We start from the raw sequence: 24,632 nt of genomic DNA on the forward strand, positions 1-24,632 counted from the left end.
GATGCTCAGCATAATAGTGAGATAGCAGTGCACAGCATACAGGTCAACTTCAGCCTACACACTGATCATTTTCCCCTATAGTTTAGAAGAGATACTTTATCAGAGTATTTTGTTTTATCAGTAAGATAATTACCACCTCTTAATTTTCTCCTTATGCTTTCCATCTTTTCATTGTCTATGCATGCTTTTTGCACCTGTAGCTTCTACTATAGCTTCCTAGCTAACAGAAAGTTAAACATTATATATATATATATATATCTAATCAAAAACAGCCAAGCTGTAAAAAAAGGAGTGCGGCCCTTGAAAAGGCTATGGTGAAAAAAGATGTGAAATCCAAGGTGGCGGCCAAGAAATGGCTGTGATGGTAGGTTAATGGTAAAAATTTTAATAACGACAATTCAGGTGAATTTGGTGCCGCTTGGTCAATTGGCACAAAATTCACCTGAATTGTCGTTATTAAAATTTTTACCATTAACCTAACATCACAGCCATTTCTTGGCCGCCACCTTGGATTTCACATCTTTTTTCATCATAGCCTTTTCAAGGGCTGCACCCCTTTTTTTTACAGCTTGGCTGTTTTTGATTAGATTTCACTTCTTTTTGTATTTGTATACCCCAAAGCCGGCCTATGGCCAGATTTGTGGCTTTTTAACCTATATATTTTTCTTTACCACAGGAAAAAGAAAAAGATTTTATAAATACTTTTACTCATTCTGATTTTATCAGTAAATGTACAAATTATATTATATATAATGCATATATCAAGAGTTCATTATATTATGAACTCTTGCATATATTTATTACATGTCAATTAATCCCCACAGGATAATTTGCAGCTGATCTCTCTACTGGGTGACTTGAAATGTAGCTAAACTCTCTACAGGGTGATCTGCTTGGGATCATACTTCCTTGCCCAAAATTACCCAACTTACCTTTCCTTTATAACAGCTTGGCAGTATTGATTAGGTATATGACCAAGCCCAAAATGTCTTCAGGCTGACCCTTTCTTACAAGTTTCTATCGTTTTTTTTGTTTAGCTGAATTTTCTACTGCCTGACTGGCTGAGTAACTATATATACGGATGCTTGTAACCAAGCATAACTTGACAATGGATAGGGCTAGAGGCTTGATTTCTTCACTGTTCAACGTCTCTTCATTCTGAGACATGCTTCTTCAATACATACAATACATATATATGCATCATGGACTTCCCTTTGTCTCCTTTGTGTCCCAGTTCTTTTTACTGACAACATAAGGTGTCAGTTTGTGATAGTGTTCCCTGTGGCTATCGTATTTTCCATAGTGATTGGATTGATTGCAGAGACGAAACCTACTGGATTGATTGGATTAATTTAGTCATCTGAAGTATAAGGAATAAATGTCCATTAGTATATCTACAACTTCTTCTGTTTTACTACTTTTTGGCTATTCCATTATTTTATTACTTTTTTTTTCTTTGATCCCATAAATATTTTCCCTCTTCTTAATGTATTGTCATCTAAGATCCTTATATGGAAATTTATATATCTAACTTTTGCTATGCAGTTACTGATCCAAATGTTATTTGGTGGTTAAAACAAAGTACTTTCCATCCAGCTACAAAAGATTTCAAGTACATGCAGTGTAAAAGCGCAGAGAAATATAGATGCTGAAAGATTAAGAGTTATTGTACTGTATTGGCTATAGCCACTCTACAATGACATCCGTTATAGACACATATCATATTTATTGTAATAGTCATTGGTCCCAACTGGGCATAATAGTAATTACTATAGCATACAACAATGTAACCAGTTATTAGTTATAGTCTTACTGGATACTACACTGAGTGTCTTCTGTAGGAAGAGCAGCTGCTCTTTGTGTGAGGGTGTAGCTCTTCCCTTCTCCACTGCAGTGATAGAATATGCCTTAGCTCCTGCAACACCTTGTCCACCAGAAATACCTCCGATGACAAGGATTGTGTCAGAATCAATGGGGACTACAGCAACATTAGACCTGGGGTTGGACAATGAAGCATTGGTTATTGGATTCATCCAACATGGCAACATCAGAGGTGGGAAGGAAATCACAGCCACCCATGATCATTAGTGGGTGAGACTTTGGTATTGTTATAGTGTCATAGTGAGGGGTACTGGGTAACTCTGTCCATTGTATTGGCTGACCACTAGAGTTAGGCTTGCAATGTACGTAGGAGATGAAGTGATCTCATCAACTGGTAGTTGGTATGCTGTAGCATATCTGTTGTCTGAACTATACCCCACAATGAGGATCATATTATTATTGATGATGAGGAAAATGTCTCACATTGGCTCTGGCAGGAGAAAGCTAGTCATGAGTTGGTTGGGAAATGTTCAGCACCTCAATATCATCACTACCATTTTCTCGCCCTCCACCTACAATGATATACTCTAATTGAGCCGCTATTCCTGGTTTACATCTGGCTGAGAAAGTGGTTAGTCCATGCAATTGTTGTTTAGGAACGTTAAAACATTATTGGTAGCCTTGTTAGTGTCTGTATCCCATCTGCCAAGTATTGTTAATTTACCATTGATTGTCTTCTTGAGTATACTTATGAGAAGGTAACAGTTCCCACTGGTCAGTAGTAATGTCATGGCAGTAGATATGATAATCGGCAGTACTATCTGGAGTACCACCTACCATGATGTACACCTTCTTGTCATGTAGGACTGCTGTAATGTTGTACATGGGAGAGGGCAGGTCTGCACACCTCTCCCATGTGATCTCATAACAACCACTTTGCAGGCACCAAAGGAGGTGACTCCTACAAGGAAGACATATAATCACTGATCAACAATGGGTATTTGATAATAGTACAATAACTGATAGTGTCAAATACAAGTATAATATAGTATGTAACACTTTGTGAGGGCAGATCAAATAAATTTTGGGGGTATACATATATATCTGATATTACCCCGTGGTCAGGGAATTATCTGTATAATGCCCTGTGGTTAGGGCATTATATTTATAATGCTCTCTAACTCATGAGATAGTAGTACCACCCGGTTTGTTTTATAAAAGCTCAGACTGAAATCGATTATGGGAATAAATTAATGCTCACATGACTATTATTACGAGTTGGAGTTTGGCCTCAAGAAGCACTCAGATGGAGGCATTCAGTTTCCTTGCAATTCTACAAATTGGGAAACACTACTTTAAGGTGAGAACTAGTTTTATTGTGCATACACAAGTGTTTTGGCACATTTACGAATCAGTATATGGGCCATACCCACATTACAGATAACACGAGGCCAATCGATTAATGGCTCTGAAAACAAAACTGATTAGGTGTAATTAATGGTGAGTTTTGTTTACCACCTTAAGCTTGTTGTAGATCAATTTTTCAAATACTTTAAACAGCTAGAGCAAAGAGATTTGGCAGTAATTCCTCTTGTTGTTGACTTGAATACTGGTGAGTTTTCCATTCTCTAGCTATCAGTCCATTGTTGATACCACTACCTGTAAAGAGATGCATGCATGATGAATGGGTATGGTAAGAAATCGAGCACAACTTTTCAATACAATAGAAGGAATGTTGTCAATTTCACTGGCCTTGTGAGGGTTAAGTTTAGGTAGAACATCAAATCTCACAGTAAAGATAAAACTTAAGGGATTTTCAAGGAGTGGCAATTAAATCATCAAGGTTAGGTACAGGAAAGTCACTATGAGTGAAAACATAATAATAGTACCTGTTGAATAACTCTTTGCTATCATCATTGTCAGATGAGGTGAAGCCATTATGTAGTCGTGGAGGTAGCTAGATTCTGGGTCTTAGTAAAATCCCTGATTCTGGCAGGGGTCCTTAAAATTACAAGACTCTTCTCATAATCTGATTTATGGGAAGTATGAAAGGATTGTTGGGCTTTTGTCAGGCAATCAAACTTGTTTGATGCCATAGTTAAATTTATGCTGGAGAGTGTGAAGACACTATATTGTTAGATATCATAGTTGTGGAGTAAAGCAATTGCAAATAGGGAATTGATGCAATCTAACTTTGGAGATGAATAAGTTAACATCTGTTGATTATTATGATCTTTCAGGATGTACTACATATTGTCAATGTCTGACAATGTACTGTAATCACATTATAGTAAGTATTCGCTTAGTCCTACATAATCTCCCCTTTTAAAGTTATATATACCTCTTTAATTTGATGGTTGTTAATGGAGCACATGCAGTATGTAATAGCAACAGAAAATGTTATGAGGTAATGGTCACATGTAACACATTGAGGTGGGAAGGGATGTATGAGGTAAAAACCTGTGATGGGTATATAGTTTGTAAGGACGAGATTCAGAATATTGTTACGTTTGTGTGTTGGTGTGTCAACAAGTTGAGAATCAAAAATAAACTCACAAAAGTAACCAATTGATTTTGGCTGGGAGTTGAATTGCCTGTTTTAAGGCTATTGCAGTTTATAATACTGAGCATTGTTGGTTCGAACAATTTTCATGCTTTTAGTGTCACATTTAAAATAATCCTACATGCTGCATGCACTGATTGCACTCCAAACCCTTCTCAACCTGACATACTATGTACATTCTTGCTGTGTCCTTCTATTATGTCAACTCTAGAATCTATAGTCACCACAATGTAGTAGCCCAACCAACTTAACGACAACTGAATATTAGTATTTTAGATTTGCATTTTAGAGTTCTCTTCTGTTCATTAGCTGGTTGCTATATTAGAGAGTTGTAGTTGGGGTTTATTATTCTACATAATTTGTATGCTATATTAGTAGGCCTGTGTCAAATATGCCAGCATAATAAAAAACATAATAGGCTGGAGTGCTATGCAAGGATAATGCTAGCATATTTGGTGAATATTTTAAACTATGGAACTTAATTCCATGAAAATAGATCAATATTCCCTACTAGAACAGTCAGTATAAACTGCAATAGAGCACTGAAATGTATTGTAAATAGCTCCTTAGATCAATACACTCTCACTTTGTAATGAAATACTCTAATAGAACATTCACTGATTGTAAGAAAAGTTTCTAACCTAGGAGCATAATACAAGCGTAGTGGGAGCACTGAAGAGCACGATAGGTGAAAATTTTGGGAAATTCCTCAAAGCATTTTGAGCAAAATTTTGAGCATATTTGACTCAGGCCTATATTAGGGTGGTTTAATTTGTGCAACTGTTAAAATTTTGACTGCTCTGCAGCTGCTAGAGTATTTGAGCTGATCTTTTTAATGGAATTACACAAATTGATCATGATCGCTGCCTTAGTTTGTATTCCTGTCATAATGCTTGATACTCACACATACTTATTTTCTACCTGCTACCTGATTAACAAGGATTATCTGCTGTGTTTGTAAGTGGAATGTAAAGTCTCTATCTTACTGCTGATCATGTTTGAGGTAAGACATGGGGGCGGCTGTGTCATCAAGACAGAACAAGGATGTCACTAAATGTGCCAGATTTAATTTGTGCATAGGGTGCATTAACTGCATGGTGATGATGTCATTAACTGCATGGTGATGATGTCATGATCACTGTCTATTAACTCAAATGACTAAAACATTATAGCTATATCAGTACTCTTTTAGAAGTGTGAGTCTGCATGTGTGTGTATGTATTAATGCATGGGGACTTTATATCACCTGGTGTATTTATTGTACATGATGCATGGATAAAATCCATGTGAACTTCAAGTATATGTCCTGAGATATGTCCTCATGGTATGTCTACATGAACCTGTATGGTTACATTAGAAGTTTTGAGATAAATGGTTTTAAAGATTTTAAGCCATTATAACTTGCCAAGGGAAGTGAACACACGTATGAAATTTACACAAGAGATGCATCAATTTATTAACTTAATGTCAGACTACTTCCAGTACTTGTACCTGCTTGTAGAGTTTCCTGCCAAATAAGATAGAAAAATCTGAGCAGTTGGACGAGTGAAGTAGTATCACCAGTGCTCACAAAGGGGTGGGAGGTGGAGGCAGAGCAGGTCCTTCACAAGGCAAGAAACCACCATTCGAGCTTACCACACCACCCAGAAAAGATGTCTGTTAAAACCCTCGAGTAGTTTGAGAAATGCAATGCTGAGGGTCAAACAATGGCTGGTAGCTAGTGTAGCTTTATCCACTGGTGGTGTTAGTTTGAATTTGCTTGGATTGGTTTTTGTAAAATCTGGTCACATATATATCATGTCGATTTCCCTACATGATCAATTGTCCCACAATGATATCAACATAATATTATGTTTTTAACAGTCATTAATCTCAATTGGAATAGCAAAATGCAACAAAGTAAAGAGTCATTAATTAGTTATAGTGTTACTGGATATTACAATGAGTGTCTTCTGTAGGAATAGCAGCTGCTCTTTGTGTAAGGGTAGCTTTTCCCTTCTCCACTGTAGTGATGGAATGTGCCTTAGATTTTGCAACACCGCTTCCACCAGTAGAACCTCCGAGGACAAGGATGGCATCAGAGTTGATGGGGACCACAGCAGCACTGTGCCTGGGGCTGGACAATGATGACACTTTTTTCCATTTATTACTAGAATCATCCAACATGGTAACATTTGAGGTAGGAACAAACTGGAAATTATGACCACCCATGATCACTGGTGGGTGAGAGCTTGGTATTGTCCTAGTGTCATAGTGAGGGGCACTGGGTAACTCCGTCCATAGTATGGGCTGATCAGTAGTATCATGTGACATGGTGGATGTAGTTACCTTATCCACTGGTAGTCGGTATGATGCATTGGTCACCTTGCCACCTGCTACATAGTACCCCACAATGACAATCATATGGTCACTGATGGTGGGGTAAATGGCCCACATTGGCTCTGGTAGGAGAACACTAGTCAAGATCCACTGAAATGGTTGTGTAGTGTTCAGTATCTCAATATCATCATTGATAGTGTTAGTGTCTCTCCATCCACCTGCTACAATGATGTACTCTGAGTGACTCACTACTCCTGGTTCACGCCTTACTCTTAACAAGTTGGGGAAGTGACCAGTCCAACTATTGTTTATGTTAGTAGATACTTTGTTAGTAACCTTCATAGTAACACTACTCTGTCCACCGATTACAGTTAATTTATCATCAATTATTTGTAGTCTACCGCAGTAATGACCGGGGGAAGGTAATTGTTCCCAATGATCAGTGGTAATGTTGTAGCAATAGACATAATCTAATGTATCATTATCTGGAGCATCACCAGCCATGATGTATACCTTCTTGTCATGTACGACTGCTGATATGGCATACATGGGAGAGGGAAGGTCTGCACACTTCTCCCATGTGAGCTCATAGCAACCACTTTGTAGTGATGGCACCAAAGGAGGAGACTCCTACAAAAAGACATCAACACTGATCACAATATCCATGCGTTCAGTAAAAAAATTAATTTCAACAGTGTGATATATTGCATACTTTAATCATTTGATATTTAATTTGATTTATTATCTTATACTCAAAACAATTGGCACAATGCCATTCCTCCTTGTTGGAGTGATACAAAAAAGAAAAAAAAAGACAACAACAGCAAAAATACATGCTTGTAACCGTAATATTCCAGTACCCCCAGTAACTCTGGGGGGTACAAAGCACTGGCTTTAATTATGTTAGTACAGTGCAAGCCTTATTGACGATGATGATAAAACGTAGTCATTTGTATTGCTCCAGTGGAAGTATCAATGCCAACTTATTTATTTTGCATTCCCCTTATAGAGCATTATATCCATGCAAACAACCATAGAATTTAGGAACCCTTGGAATCTGCATGGATTGTACTTTGTACACTTGCTGTTCTGAACTCCAGATGTTTGTTCAATCTTGTCAACTGACAGAGAAACTTTGAGGCAACCAGAACATTGTCACAAAGTTCAGTTGTAACACCTAAATTGATTCATTATAGCATCTTTCCATATACTTTGCCCTTTAGTGCCAGAATACTTTGAGGCTACCATCATACACTACAATAGTACTGTATAGTAGGTGTTGGTAAGAAATCATATGGTTTGGTAGATTTTTGCACCTTAAAAAATGGCCTTGCAGTAAGTTTTACCTGAAAAACCACCTGGAACCTGTTATAATGATGCTGTACCTTGGGTAAACAAAGTGGAAAGTCAAATGTTTCGATGTACAGTGAGTTTTAATTTTGAAATTCACCTACATTTTGTTTGCCAGCCTGCCTGCTGTAAGACCCGGTAGTGCTAGGTGTATGGCTCCAGAAATTTCAGACAGTCAAGGTAATGATGGCGGATTCACGAATCTGTTCCGATTACGTTCTGTCCACTGCTCCATGCTGTTTGCTTTCATCATTCATCCACTTCTTTGTTCTTCTTGAAGGATAATTAATATTTGTGGCACTAAATAGTAGTGGCGCTTAATAGTTACGGCATGCGTCACAACCCACATATGTGATTTTAACAAAGTGTGAATTAATACGTGTACCTAAGATGAGGGTGAACGGGTGTAGTACCCAAGGAATTTATTAACGCTGGGTAGTCGTTTTATATAGTCTTAATTACCAGTTTAGCTATTTTGTGAGGTAGCTAGCTAATAATGTCTTTGAGGGGCGGATCCACCTCAGGATCCAGACTTCTAAAAGAGAGGGTTTCACTCTTATAATGGTGGACTCTCCAGTGATGTTTTACTTTAAAATCATCAACATTTAAGCCATTAGAAATGCAGCTGAAGCCTTTAACAGTTGCTGTAATAGCTTTAAGACAAAACGGTAATTATTTTTCAGAGGCGCTTATTGTATACGAAAGTAAAAGATAGCTGCTTCAGGTGATATTTATACTATGTGGAAAACAAAAACAGTATAATATAGCTAGCTAGCTGGATAAAAAAGTAAACAAGCTAGCTGTTATTTAAAAAGTTTAAAAGATTCTAAAGGAAGTAGGGGTTGATATAATACACACGTTACAAAAAGTAAGGAAATAAGCTCAAAAGTGTTACAGCTGAAATGAGAAATGATCCAGCAGTAAAAAGTAAGGAAACAAGATTAGACGACTACTTGATAAAATTAGACACTTTAATCCCTACTTTTGGCTAATTTGATGGTCTCATTTCAAGATGCTAGCCAAAAGTAGGCATTAAAGTGTGTCTCATTATAGCAAGTAGTCATCTAATCTTGTTTCCTTACCTTTTACTGCTGGATCATTTCTCATTTCAGCTGTAACATTTTTGAGCTTATTTCCTTATTTTTTGTAGCGTGTATATTATATCAACCCCTACTTCCTTTAGAAATTTTTAATAATAGCTAGTATATGTAGAACACTTTCAATTTTAACTCTCAGGCAATTAATAGGTTGATTAATCAATCAAAAAATTAACACAGTGTTTGTTCAACTTTCTTCAGATTTAGTCAAGATTGTAGAACACAGCTTTCATTCTTGACAGAGATAGTAAGGTACTTCTAAAATATCTGTTTTAAGCATATCATATACTTTCTAACACTCTAGTTGGATATCTTCTGAGAAGATTTTTAAAATTAAACCTCCTATAGGTTTGAATTTGGGAGCATTATTAATAGCAATAATTATTATCTAACAAAGTGTATGCTTTGTAAAGCATTTAAAAATTATTAGTAGCCTATCTGAGATAAAACCTGTTTGATGCAGGGGCGTACACAGGAATTTTGAAAAGGGGTTTCCACTTCAGCTAAGTGACTGTTATATTAGAGTATTTTGTATTACCTGACTGCTCTATTAGAGTATCTCGACCTTTTCACCAAAATCATAATTCAAAAAACAATGCTATAAGTGTTTCTATCATGTTAGAAACTATTATTTAACAAAGATAAATAAAATATGTTCTGTTCCATGATAGATTCCAGGTTCTGGAAACCTAAAGTGTCATTTTTTATTGTTTCAAGTAGTGTGTAAAACCCCTGGAAACCCCCCTCAGTACGCCCCTGTGATGGTAAAGTGTACTGTAGCAAAATCAAAATACAGTAGTATTGTTATAACTTGCAAAATTTATAAATTGATGACATCATACAGTACGGTAGTATACTGTATAGTAGGGATCATGCAGAACTGGGCTTTTCCAGCCAAAAATATCACCCTAGCTAAAACCAGCCTCAATTTCCTTTTATGACAACTTGGCGATATTGGTTAGGCAGTCAAACCCAAAAATGTCTTTAGATCAACCCCAAACCCTTCCAAAAAGTTTCTATGGAATTAAAAAAAGATTCTATTTAACAGAATTTTATTCTGACTAACTGATGCCTTCAGCCAAGCATAACTTGACAATATACAGGCTTGATTTCTTCAGTGTTCGACATCACTTTGTACCGAGATGTGCCTTTTCACCAACCGCAGTATGTACAATACACTCATCATGGTCTTCCCTTTGTCCCCAGTTCTTTCCGCTTACAATGCAAGGTGTTCATTTATTAGTGATAGCACATTAGTGGCTTCCTGCTATAGTACGAGCTGCTCAACTTTCTGTGCTGGCTGGTACATTTGTTTCACTAGCCATTATAGGTAAAGTATGTTACCATTTCATTTTAATAGTAATTTCGCGTAATTTGGCTCTTATGATTAAAAGCTGTGTTCATAGGATTAGGAACAGTACCCCTAGAGTTAAAAGTTTTGCTCCTAGGATTAGGAAAATCACTACTAGTATTAAGGAAAACCACCCCTAGGATTAGGAAAAACTGCCTGTAGTGTTAGGAACAGCGTCCTTTGGGAGTAGGACAATGTTTTACAACATTAGGTTAGGGTTAGGGGTATGGGTTAGATAGTGATATATAGTCATTTACATTCATAACATATAAATAAGACAAAAATAAGTAGAGCTGGCAGCTAGCACTGGTGGTACAGTGGTTTGGGATGCTGCCTCTCAGGTTGGAGGTCTGTGGTTCAAATTCCCCTTGTGAAAAAGTTTTTTTCATTTTTTATACCTTTTGGTTTCTTACTTTTTCTAAGTTAGCTGGTAACATACTGTATGTAATGGGTTTTCACTTGCTTCTCGTGTGCTTGAGTTCAACTGATTGTTCCAGATGACAGGTGTAAGAACTCGTTTTAACAAAGTAGAACAGGCATGTGCTGATTAGTTCGGGGATTAGTTGGCACGGTTTAATCGCTTATGTTTCTTAATGCACTGCTTTAATTTGCTTTGTAAGGTAGCTATTTCACTCTATGAATGCTGTTAATTGGTTCTCGTGTGTTTGATTAGTTTGTATGTTTGAGTTCAACTGACTGTTCCAGACAATGGGTGGATAAGAACTTGTTCTTAGCAAAGTAGAACTGCCCCCCACTTTGAAGAGTGGAGGGGTGGTACCCCATCACTTTTCCCAATGCCCAGTTGTATTCCAGTCATTAGCCAATTTACTTCACCTTGGTTTACTAGGATTTGTGCTAAAGGTTACATGCAAGAATGGGAGTGCTGGGAGTGCACAAAATCAAGATACACTAATAGAGCAGTTACCTAACTACTCTAATAAAACATTCAGTGGAATCATCATAAGTTGGGCAATTTGTCTCCATTAACACATATAATCAAGAGCACGAGTCTATCTGAAATACCTTCATTTACTGATGTAGCTATCTAGTTGCGCAGTATATCTTAATGATAGCCATTGACATAGTATCCTATTCAAGTACACATGTACCACTGAAAATGCTCAATCTCAAAGCATTCAAATCTCAAATTTTCCTGTGGGCATGCACCCAGATTCCCTTAGTATTGGCATAAAAAGCAAGGTACAGTTAATGATTTTGAAACACTCTGTAACTTAGTCACCCCACATGACTTCACTGTTCAAAGCCCCTGTCTTAAACCATAAGACATATATCAACCAATTGTTATAGAATATCAGTACACCAATCTATGTGCCATAGGTGGTGGAGATGGGGGGCCATGGCCCCCCCCACTTTTATGAGACACTGTTTGCAAGAAAAGATCGAGATACTCTAATAGAACAGTCAGGATCTGGATACTCTAATAGAGTAGTCACAGTATTCAGAGAAGCAGAGTAGCTAGCTACTTAGCTACGTATGTGTAGTAATAAATAAGGAGATATAATTGGTGGAGAGCAGCTACTGTCAGCAGGTAGCAACCTTTCTTTACAGCTGGCCTGGTCCCCTCACTCTTTGGCCTGCTCCACCGCCCCTGCTATGTACACAATTACAGTTTATGTTCAACAAAAAATTGATGGCATTTTCTTTGATTGACTTCCCATAGCTACATCAATTCATCTTTATGAAGCTACGTAGATTGATCACCAGTTCTATAAAAAGAACAGAAACAAGTTTAAGAAAAAATTAGGTATTTTAAACTAGAGTAGGGATCAACTAGAAAATAGTGCGCCAGTAAAAAGTACTGAAACAAGCTTGAGTTAGTATATTATGACAGCAAAATACTGTAACACAAAAAGAAGTGAACATTCTAGCTACTGTGCATTTCACTTATGAAACTCCATAGCACAGTATGGATATTCACTTCTTTTGGGCGGTTACAGTAATTTGCTGTCATACTCAAGCTTGTTTCAGTACTCATTATTGGTGCACTATATTCTAGTTGATCCTTACTCTAGTTTAAAATTTCTAATTTTTCTTAAACTTGTTAGAATTGCGATTGTTCTATTAGAGTAGTGACTGCTCTATTAGAGTACCTTGATCTTAGCACAAAAATTCAAGCTTATTTGCTCACTTTCTTCACAGTGTACAGTTTATATATGTGTAACAACAAGAGTCCATAATAAAGAGGAGAGTGTCCAACTCAGTATTGTACCATCAAAAATGAGCCCGGTAAGTACATAGTGATAATTGTTCCTGTTTGGCCACATTATATCCAAATTCATTTCAAAGAAGCCTCTCTATGAATGGGTGTCAAAGTGTTTAAAGAGCTTCTATCAAAACTCACTAGGCTTCTTTAATATGAATATGGCTAAAATATGGTCACAAGGGACCTCGGCATACACTGCATGGTATTGTGTAACCTTAGAGCAAAACATGCCTTGACTTGGTATGCCTGGAATCTGCCTACAGCTGCAGTTTATAATTGCATGGCTCTGTTTGCCCTTACACCTGTACTATGTGATCATCAGTAATTGGGCATAGTAAGTAATTTGGTATTTTGATACAGTAATTTGGTATGATCCAAACCTCTGTATACACTTCTCCCTGGTAGGGGCACGTATGTTGTATCATGTGATCTGATTGTATGTGTCTTATGTATGGGTTAGGTAATGCTTTATTTACTATATACATCATGCTGTATACAGCTACACAATAGGTATAGATACAAAGTACACCTGGTAGCAATTGGAGTATACACTCTACACTTTGTACTATGTACCAGTTGACACAACATTTATGAAACTAAATGGCCTAGCTACTAAATGAATTACAATTACACATTTAGCCTATATAGTTGGCAACAGTTCATCATTTTCATCTGATTATGGTTCAGAGATACAGGCCCCAAGACATACGACATCCTCCACCACGATTGTCAGTATCATCTCGGTAGTAATCTGTCCAGGAATTTGCAGTTGCACAAAGTTTTCGAGCAGCACCACCACCACACTGCCCACTATTACCATCTGGGTACCAATCATAGCATAGCCTTGCTTTTGTCAGCCATGATGGTGAAGAACTAGGAATGGACAGCATCCATGACATTCTACATCCACCACCTCTTGAGTCTGTATCATCCCTGTACTCTTGAGTGAAACTACCAACATCAGCACATATTGACCTTGGTGCTCCCCCACCACACTGTCCTCCATTTCCATCTGCATACCAGCGATAACATATTTTGACACTTCTAAACCATGTTTCTGCATTAGGGGAAACAATGCTCCATTGCATTCTACAGCCACCGCTTCGACTATCTGTATCATCTCTGTAAAACTGGGTGTTTCTCCCAACATAAGCACACAGCTTACGTGGCTCCCCTGCCCCGCATTGACCAACACCACTACCATCTGGTCGCCATTGGTAGCAAAGTTGAGTTTGGTTAAACCATGATGGAACACCTGCACAGTATATGATAAAAAATATAACTAGCTATAGTTTATTTTGAAGGCTGCTATGTACACGATATGTACACATCATACACATTGTACCTTGTTTAGCACTCTCTAGAATGGTTTGTACATCTTGTTTTAGCCCTTTGATTTGACCATCAAGTTGTTTAATCTGACTTTGCTGTACATTATATCCTTTATAGAGAGTGGAATTATAACCATCGAATTGAGCTGTTACGGTTTTTTTTAGCTGTTGTAGTTCTTTAGCAGTTTGCCTTATTTCTGACTTCAATTCTTTATTTTCCTCAGTAAGGCCATCAATCTGTACTTGTTGGTGATCAAGTTCATCTTGAAAAGTAGAATTCAATAGGTCAAGTGCAGCATCTTGCTTATCTAACTTTGATTCTATTATTTCTGTTATTGTTTGGGTATCCTCTTCATCTTCAAGTTTTACCACTATTACAGCTGATAACACAAAGGATAGTTCCAAGAATAAAAGCAAACACTTGAGCCACAGAGTCATATCTGCAGTGCCTTTCTGACTGTAGATAGAGTGAACATTTGCTTAAATTTATACTGTATGTAACTTGCATACCCTGCATGTATGGCTGCATGCATGGCTGCATGCAGCCATACTAGGATGTTTGCATATTCACAGCAGCTACGCATATAACCCAAAAATTGTGCACTCCTCATAAAACAATGAAATTTTCCACATACAGTGTAGATAGTACTACTGGTGACATGTATGGTACCATCTGTCATGGTTAGATTTCCAAAACTATTGATGACAGTACTACAAAGCCATCATCCAATGTTCTTGCTGCAGTCAACACGGGTCCAATCGTCACCTCCAATGAGATGCTGATGAGTGTAGTGAGTGCCTAGGTATGCATCAACAGGACATAGTAGCAGGCAGCTGTGCTGGACACTGGATTCGTGGTAAATGTGTAGATAATTGCAAGTTAGTTACTGAAAGGCATGAGTACATCTGCTACTAGGAAGTAGGCCTCCACATGTTGGCAAACAATTTGAACTATGGTCGGTGTATGTTTTAGTTAAGGTACAGGATCTGCTTCTAACTGTAAGAGGTCTGCCATCATGTCCACTAACATCTTTTGTGAGGGCAGGCTTAATGCCGACTTCAGGTAGCAAGTTTTTCAGTCACTGACTTTATCCACCACTTGACAGCCAGTGCTGGGAGTAGTGGAGAGGATATGTTGTTATATGAACATATGAACATGCAGCTGTTGTTGTTTTAAAATATTTTAATGTGACACCATTGTTTACATGATTTTTACCAAAACAAGTGGCTATAGGATAAAAAGAAAAGCTAACTAGTGATAACTTTGTGTGGGCATCTAGACAGTGGGTTGCTGTAAAAATTTTTGTGTGGCTGCATGTGTGGGGTAAATGTCGTCATCCAGTACATTTACCACAGATTAACTATCATCACCCTCACTAAGAATTAGCCCACACATGCAGCCACACAAAATTTTTACAGCTGACTATGAACCCACCGTCTAGACATGCACACCCACACAAAGTTATTACTACATACAGCCACAAATGTATTCTGCATTATGGTGTTTGAGCAACCACAACAGGTAAACTCTTAGTGCTATGGGTCTGAGTTTTCTTGTGAGACATCTTGAATAAGCTAGTGTTTACTAAGTAGTCAACTCAAAACTGGAAGTCCGTACAATATTGCATATGCACACTCACTCACGGCAGAAAAGTTCATTTTTATTATTAGTACCTGCCAAAGTTAATTTACACCCCAAAGGCAGATAAATTCAAAAAATTATTGCAGCCAATAAAAGTGACCATAACTTTGGAATGGTATCACTTCAATAGAAAACCAAGTTGTTTCTTTCAACAAGATATTTGTTTCAGTACCATATTTTATTTGTTAACATCCTTGTGCTGGTTGGTCTATGAGGCATCACAAGCAGAAGAACATTTTCTTTATTTTATTATCCCACTAGGGGACCTGTGAGAAATTTATTCTATATATAGCAAAAAAATTTTCCAGCAGCCATAACAAAGAAGGCTAGTAAAATGCCAGACAACTAGCAGTAAATAATTTCTATTGAACTTATTTATCATAGACATACTAAAAAAAAATTAAAGCGGGAATAGGGATCACTGGGGTGGTTATGTAAACCACAAATCCCCATTTTGACTCATGCAGTGTTGTCTGTATGAAATGCTCAATCTATCCATTAGTCAAAATAGGGATTTGTGGTTTACATATCCACCCCAGTGATCCCTTCTTGTTTGGGTGCATTTCCTTGTTTATTTTTTTCTACGAATATGTCTAGTTTATGCACTTTTTAAAATCCATTGATGGAAATAGCTTGTTGGACCTCACCGCAGGAGCTCATAAACACTATAAGGCACAAAGGGCCCAACACACTCAGGACATTATATTATATTGTTGTGTTCTAGGTGAGCAGTGACTGAAATCTGTGCTGCAGTCAGCAGCTGCAGACTTCTAATCCAGACCGGATACTATGAATCACCAGATTTGTAGGATGTGTAGTAGCATTACACTACAATTAAGGTCTACATTATGATGTCTATTTCTGTACATGCTGTATGATGTATTGTGTACACATGGCCTGTATGGAAGCTAATGCAGTAATGAAGAAAGACTACAGCTGTTGATATACATGTGCATGCTCAGCCGGCTTCCATATAATTCTGGCTCATGCAGGCCATAATGCAGTAGCTATTGCTAATATTTTTCCTCAAGACTGAACACTACAAAAAGAATCACCGCCAGGATCAGCCACAGTATGTACTGTACAACACATGCATGCTGTATATAATGCTCAGACAGTGTCTGAGTTCATAATAATTTTTAAGAAGTATGGAGAGAGTGTACTACAGTACATGTTCTAGTACAAATGCACTGACTCAATTTAACTCAGTCAAGTTCCTCTTTAATGAAATCTCATAAATTCACTGGCCAGCATGATAGAGCAGTGCTGATAATTGAGGCCATGCCTTAGACAGGCTTGCATGACTGCAGTCTTCCTACTTAGCTAATATTGAACTCTGGTGTTAGGCTATATTGGGATCCACTTGATGATGGTAAGCTGGGATACTTTGGCGAGGATGACTTGCCTTAGCAAGTTCACTGTCTAGCTACAACCACTGTAGTAGGTATGAGCACAACCGATATACAACATGAAATACATTAGCAGTACAGGCAGGAAATTACAACATGTGTTACCTAGCTAATTAAATGTGTGTGCATGAAGTCAACAAGTTCTTGACTGGCTTCTATTGGTGCTGCTACACACATACAGAGCTTATGATAACAATTCAAATTGCATAGATGTCTGACCATAATGCAATTTGTCTGGACACAGTGTCCCATCAAAGCACAAGGAAGGAGCCTAAGGGCTGAGCTGGCATGCTATCAACAATAACAGTCACTTGGTTGCCAGGAGATGGTATACATTCTTACAACCCAAGGGAGTGACCACAAATGTACCATTGCCAATCCTCCGGTGTACTGTAACTACATAACAGTTGCAGTAAGGCATGTGACATCTTACCACTATAATGTTTATATGCTATGCTACAGTGCATTCATCATCCACATGTCCAGTAAATTTTGGCAATTGTCCGGCCGATTTTGGCAATTGTCCGGCCGATTTTGGCAATTGTCCGGCCAATTTTGGTTTGCCAGGACATTGTGGCAGGACAACAGAGAATTCTTATCATAAGCTTTGCACATAGCTAGTCATGACAAAGACATTAACCAGTATGATGTGGTCATAACCAGTATGATGTGGTCATAACCAGTATGATGTGGTCATAACCAGTATGATGTGGTCATAACCAGTATGATGTGGTCATAACCAGTATGATGTGGTCATAACCAGTATGATGTGGTCATAACCAGTATGATGTGGTCATAATGCACTTACTAACCACATGCAGACAGTGTGGTAGTATTATAGTATTTGGTTATACTGTAACTGCAAAATTCCATTGTATAACAAAGACAAATGCTGTGTGCTAATTAATTGAAGGCCTACCTTAATACAAGGGTAGGATGTGTTTACAATAGCTTTGAGAACAAGGCTTGCTACAACTAATGAAACCAGTGTCTTGTCAAAAGTATGTCAACAGCAGCTGTTACCATATTCTATATATTCTATATTCTCTATTCTGTATATATTCTAATATCATCAGAAGTATTAGAAGTCAGAAGGTCTAACTTGAAACACAAGGCTGAAGCATAAGACTGTCACACTGCCATATATTAAGGGTTTAATTGGACAGTAGTTCGACCAATAAAAGACATACGTATGTACTACTGTACCGCACAATATAAAATTTGGCAGATCGACCTTTGATTCACCAAAATTTTCTTATCCAATTTTAGCCAACTAAATGGAGAGAATGTAGCTTGATACAAGCATTCACCAAATATATCATCCACCAAATTCTACATATCTTGAAATTATATCTCGCCAAAAATTTTTGTATTGTACAGTACAGCTGGTGATTGATGCATACCTTATAACAAGGATTAGCTGCTCCACCATGGCGATCTATCTTCTTAAGACATTCAATAACTGAGCCACGGCCAGGTCTATTGGTTGCTATGCAGTTCTTAAATACCTAGCAACAGGAGCAACCTCACTAGGCACCTTATAAAAATATTTTTTTACCTTTTCTTCTTCACATCTATCAATCAAGTCAAGATTAAACCCGTAGTCCGTCTGTTTCTCTTTCATTAATTGAGTAAGATTTTAGCACATGGTTAAGACACCTTTGGGTTATTCTCCTGTAATAGAGCAACAGTACTGGTATCCCTTAGCCAATGACTATTATATGTGAGGGCTGGTAGGAGCTTTACTGTTACCAATACAAATTATTTTGCAAAGATATTTGTATGCACAAACTATTCTAATAGAACACACACTGACAGATATGACAGAATTCCACAAATGTACCCTATTAGAACAATCACCAGGAATTGGTGGAGAGAGGTTGTATTAGTCAGAGAAAAATGCAGGTTTTACCAGCCAGGTGTAGCTGTTGCAAACAGGTGAAAAATCACGCCAAAACATCAATCATATTAAATTGCTTAAGCACTGAGTGAACCAATCACTGAGGGCTACTCCCACCCTTCCTTCTAAAACACACACACACACACACACACACACACACACACACACACACACACACACACACACACACACACACACACACACACACACACACACACACACACACACACACACACACACACACACACACACACACACAATACCTTGTTAATAACATTATCATCATTCTCATGATTAGCATTCCTATACAGGCAACGAATCATTGTATATCCGGGTTCTTCTGGACAAACAGTTTCAAAATCTTTTCCGCATAGTCTTGTGTTTAGTCTCTGATCTACAAGACAGTGATTCACCGAGTTAAGGGATTGTGTTATTAGTATATGTTACATAAGTCAGTGGACAGTGATACATGTACACAGTGCATGACATTGTGTGTTGTGTGTTTGTGATGGGAATGGTCCAGGTTTAGAATAGTGGTGGCTACAAGAGACAGGAGTAGAATAAGCACCTTTAATTGTATGGTGGTGAAAGCTAGGTAAGTGTCATATTTTATTTCAATGCCAATCACACTTTGAGTACATCCTTTGTCTGTGTGTGTATGTGTGTATGTGTGTGTGTACGTGCACACGTGTGTGCAAGTGTATGTGTTCATGTCATGTGTGCATGTATGCTAATATAGTGTATTATTATACAGTACACCACAGACCTTGAATGATCATTGTTTCTCTAGTAACAATAGCAGTCCTACAGCTACAGAGCACATAACCACAATATAACCACATCAAGCCATACATCCTGCAGTGTGCCTTACTCGCTTGTCAGTTCAAACTGAAACTTGTGTTGTATCAAACAGTTCAGTACTTCAGATGGATCAACATCTTCACAATATTTCTATAAGATAGATATGTAGATGTGAACTGACTGGAATTCCCTCTTTTGGTAGAGGCTGTACATACAACTTAACATGTTTAAAAAGTGTGGCTTGACCAGAGAGGCAAACATGGGATAGTTGTGGGTAAGTCCCACACAAATATACAAACAGTACATACACACATCATACAGTACATACACACATCATACAGTACATACACACATCATACAGTACATACACACATCATACAGTACATACACACATCATACAGTACATACACACATCATACAGAACATACACACATCATACAGTACATACACACATCATACAGTACACACACACATCATACAGTACATACACACATCATACAGAACATACACACATCATACAGTACATACACACATCATACAGTACATACACACATCATACAGAACATACACACATCATACAGTACATACACACATCATACAGTACATACACACATCATACAGTACATACACACATCATACAGAACATACACACATCATACAGTACATACACACATCATACAGTACATACACACATCATACAGTACATACACACATCATACATCACCTCTATTCCATCCTTGCAGCTCTTCATTAGTACATAGTCCACCTGACATCTTTATTAGCTGTAGCCTACAAGCATATAGGAAACAGCATATATAAGTGGACATGGCTAGGATGGGTCATGTGACACACACACACGCACGCATGCACGCACGCACACACACCACACACACACACACACATACTACACACACACACACACTACACACACACACACACACACTACACACACACTACACACACACATACTACACACACACACACACACTACACACACACACACACACTACACACACACAACACACACACTACACACACACACACACTACACACACACACAACACACACACAACACACACACACACACACACACACACACACACACACACACACACACACTACACACACACAACACACACGCACACACACAAATATGCACCTGTTTGGGGGCCAGGATAGCAGCACAAGGTTTACTCAGATGATGAAAGTGTCTATGTAGACACTCCAGTACCTGAGAATTGAACATGTGTAACACACATCTTATGAATTCAATGTACACTCACCCACCCACCCACCTATCCTCCTGTATAACAAAACTTCAGCCCAGTGCTAGCAGTTAGTCATTTTCTAACAAATCTCAGGATTTGGCCGACAAAATTCAGACTACATTTGGAAGCCAGCAATACCCCATGGAAAATTTTCTGTCTTTCAAAAACAGCCAACCAATTTCTGAACCTTATTTCTAGTACTGCAGCTACGTACTTTCTAAAACATGATTTCTGATAAGGCATGTACGATTTTCTAAATCTAATAAACTTCTATTGTTCTTCTCTCCACACACTACAATACAGTGAATTACGTCACAATTAAATTAACAGGCCACCTGTCTGATTGAAAAAATCCTTACATACAGTATGCAGTGGCCAGACCCGGGCAAGCCAGGGCATTGCCAGGGAATCAAGTCACTTTGCCTTACCATTAGCTACCCAGAGTAATCAAGGAGGTGGGTTGAATCACTGATGAACAATTAATGTACAAGAATAGCCAACACAACTTACTGCGTGTCCACTTTGTCGATGCTTTCTTTCTGGCTGGCCAGCAGTAACCGGGTTTCCCCCTGGGATTTTACTATTCGATTGTAGTATTATATTAATGGCTAATAAAAAAAACAAGATCACATGATTAAAATGTGGTCAGCGTCTTGACAAAGGACTAGGCAGAAATTTTTCTATGCAGATAGGGACACTGTGACTTCAGTGTTTGTGGTGCTACGGGTTCAAAACCTTGATGAAAACTCAAATTGATGCAAAGTTATGAAAAGTGGGAAGCCTTTCAAGCTGTGTGTATGGATACTGGGGCTTAGTCTGATAGTTCAGACAGGATGGAGTACTTGTTTATAGTCAGCATTTATTTCTTTTTCCTGTTTGTAGACTAATTATCTCACATGATGTGGGTAGTCTACCATAAGCGCTCCATGCTTTCATTTAAATTCCCTGTGGCTAGTCTGGTATTAAGACACTACTGTATGTATGTGATAAAAAGAGAATTACTAGCTAGCGGTCACAGTTAGTAGGTTATTATCTTACATGCAGTTAGAGTATACACGGAGGTAGTGATTCACAACACATTTTAAAATGTCTATTGATGTCCACATGAAGATGGGCATGTGCATTTGTGTTGCATGGAGTTGAATGGCTTGCCCGCCCAATGCCCGGGCATGGCAAAAAGTCTGGCTACGCCACTGACAGTATGTACCTGTGTACAAAGTATAGCCAAAGTTGGAATTTAATGGAAGGTCAAAAAATGATTGTAATCAACTTTGGAATTGTGATTAGTATTTACATACACTTTCAAAATTCCCTGTCATCATTCATTACACATACTGATATAGTTCACATTTGTACCTTTCCTCTACCAGCAGGCAACTCAGGACACAACCTGTCTATATCCATAACACACTGGGAATCCACTTCTGGGTTGAGGTGTATGTTCTCATTCTGTAGGAGGAATTCTACATGAATATGAACATTATATAAGTGCAATTATCCTCTTTTTCCTATACAAATATGTGTATGTAAAAATGCAGACCAGAGCACACTACTAAAGATGTTTTCTACATGTTCAATGACCCAACCCAGGCTGGGCGCGGTAGCTGATTAGAAGCTTTAAAGGTGAATAAAGTGCCTGGAGCGTGGACACAATAGCAGAGGCCCGGCTCCTCAAATCTAGCACAGTACAAGTACAAATAGCACCTTCTTGTGATATGTACTGTAGTTATGAAATGTATACAAATGTATTAGTTGTTAGCCTGCCAGGTCAACAGAAGGGAGGACCCCTTGTGTGTTGACTGTATGAGGGTGATGACACACACACACACGCGCACATGCACGCACGCACCCACACACACACACACGTACCCACTCATACACATACATATAATACAAATTATATGTAAACTACATTACGGTTACCTGTTCACATTGTTCCTTCCTTATAATGGTACGACAAGCTGCAGGTAAGTCATCAGATTTCCTTAGCAAACATTCCATTACTTCAGTTCTGCAAAATGAATAGTAACACAAGTCATAACAGTACTACAGGGTGTACATACATATGTATGCCTGTGTAATGTGCCTGGCTACATGTGTGTAGTATAGAGTTATTGGCAGCAAGTTTATCCCCCTAGAAGCCATACATGTCCTACATACATGTCCAGATTACCATTAATGATCCTTCAGTTTTCTATCTCATCCTACAAACATTTTAGCTTTCATAAATGTAATGTCTCAAGAGTTGATAGAAATTTGATGTGTTCAAGTCTTTAAACACGTTATTAGTAGTCACTTTGTTTGTATTGCAATTGCTATGTGTATCAAGACACACGGTAGTGTGTCGTGCGGCCCAAGAAGCCGGCGCGCAACACCCGTGAGTATATTGACAGGAAGAAAGAAAACGCTATTTTCGCACCTCCGTAGCTCTGTGCTGCCTTCATGAAACAAGACGATTTTTGCTGTGGACATTCCCTCCAACTTCAGTACTCCACATTCCAAATTTGAGCGAAATTGCTTCAAGCATTCCCGAGATATGCGACTTCAAAATTGGCTTAGTTTCTTCATTTTTTTTCCTTCTTATTTTTCTTCCTCTTTTCGCACACTTACAAAAACTGCTATAAAATGCGGACGCCATATCCGATTGCCTTGAAATTTGGCACACAGAAGGGGGGTATGAAGGCGCATCTCAGTACCAACTTTGGCTGGAATACGATAAACAGGCAAAGAGTTATGAGTGATTATTCATGAAAAATAACACCAATATGTTGTCACGCCCACAGGGTAAACCGTGTAAGGGAAGAAGCTGAAAATCGGTGGGTGAATAGGTTAACTATTGAACCTCAAACCTTTTGTGGTTTGAAAGAAATCGAGCTAAAATCCAGGAAGATACAACGAAAAAACCAACAGTGTGTAACAATTATGCAATCGAGATTAGCTAATAAAAAACGACTACTTGCCACGCCTACCAGATAAACCGCTTGAAGTAATGCTTTGAAAATCGCTGTACAGATGGAGTAATCATCTTAGAAATGCTCTTCAATGGTGTAGAAGAGTCAGACTTAAAGCCACGGAATTATAACACGAAATCCAACTTGGTGCAGCAAGTGCGAGATCGAGATACTCTAATAGAGCAGTCATCCTAATAGAGCAGTCTTCCTAATAGAGCAGTCACCCTGAAGAGAATTCAAGAGATCAGTTAGAAACAAGTAACCTGTATAGAGTTTAGCTACAAACAATTCACCCTGTAGAGAGATCAGCTAGAAGAAGTTACCTTGTAGGGAGTTCAACTACGGAAAGAGATATTTCAACTAGAAGAAATCACCTTGTAGAGTTCAGCTACAAAGAAACCACCATGTAGAGAGTTCAGCTACAAACAAATCACCCTGTAGAAGGATCAGCTAGAAGAAATCACTTTGTAGAGAGTTCAGCTACAAAGAAACCATCATGTAGAGAGTTCAGCTGCAACTGTAGAGAGTTCAGCTACAAACAAATCTCCCTGTAGAGAGATCAGCTAGAAGAAGTCACCTTGTAGAGAGTTCAGTTACAAAGAAAC

General features: G+C 38.2%; 1 protein-coding gene across 6 annotated transcripts in view; it reads right to left on the reverse strand.

Moving 5' to 3' along the window:
• Positions 1-6,023: 6,023 nt before the first annotated feature.
• LOC136239477 (perivitellin-2 67 kDa subunit-like) overlaps positions 6,024-24,632 on the reverse strand; it is a 186,582-nt gene continuing 167,973 nt past the window's right edge. For 3 of the 6 annotated variants that reach the window (XM_066030218.1, XM_066030217.1, XM_066030219.1), the window contains 11 exons: positions 23,000-23,087; positions 22,433-22,539; positions 21,587-21,684; positions 20,968-21,039; positions 20,533-20,597; positions 19,879-19,958; positions 19,774-19,817; positions 19,271-19,401; positions 18,666-18,781; positions 18,511-18,615; positions 6,024-7,333 (listed from right to left, as the gene is read on the reverse strand). In XM_066030218.1, the coding sequence (XP_065886290.1) occupies positions 6,311-7,333; positions 18,511-18,615; positions 18,666-18,731 (1,194 nt within the window). In that variant the 5' untranslated portion in view covers positions 18,732-18,781; positions 19,271-19,401; positions 19,774-19,817; ... (4 more) ...; positions 22,433-22,539; positions 23,000-23,087 and the 3' untranslated portion in view covers positions 6,024-6,310. Of the gene's footprint in view, positions 7,334-13,194; positions 13,981-14,070; positions 15,169-18,510; positions 18,616-18,665; positions 18,782-19,270; positions 19,402-19,773; positions 19,818-19,878; positions 19,959-20,532; positions 20,598-20,967; positions 21,040-21,586; positions 21,685-22,432; positions 22,540-22,999; positions 23,088-24,632 lie in introns of those variants that run through there. The other 3 variants (XM_066030220.1, XM_066030221.1, XM_066030222.1) reach the window with 3 other exon arrangements.

The sequence above is a fragment of the Dysidea avara genome, chromosome 11 (genome assembly GCF_963678975.1).
Source record: "Dysidea avara chromosome 11, odDysAvar1.4, whole genome shotgun sequence".
Taxonomy (NCBI): Eukaryota; Metazoa; Porifera; class Demospongiae; order Dictyoceratida; family Dysideidae; genus Dysidea; species Dysidea avara.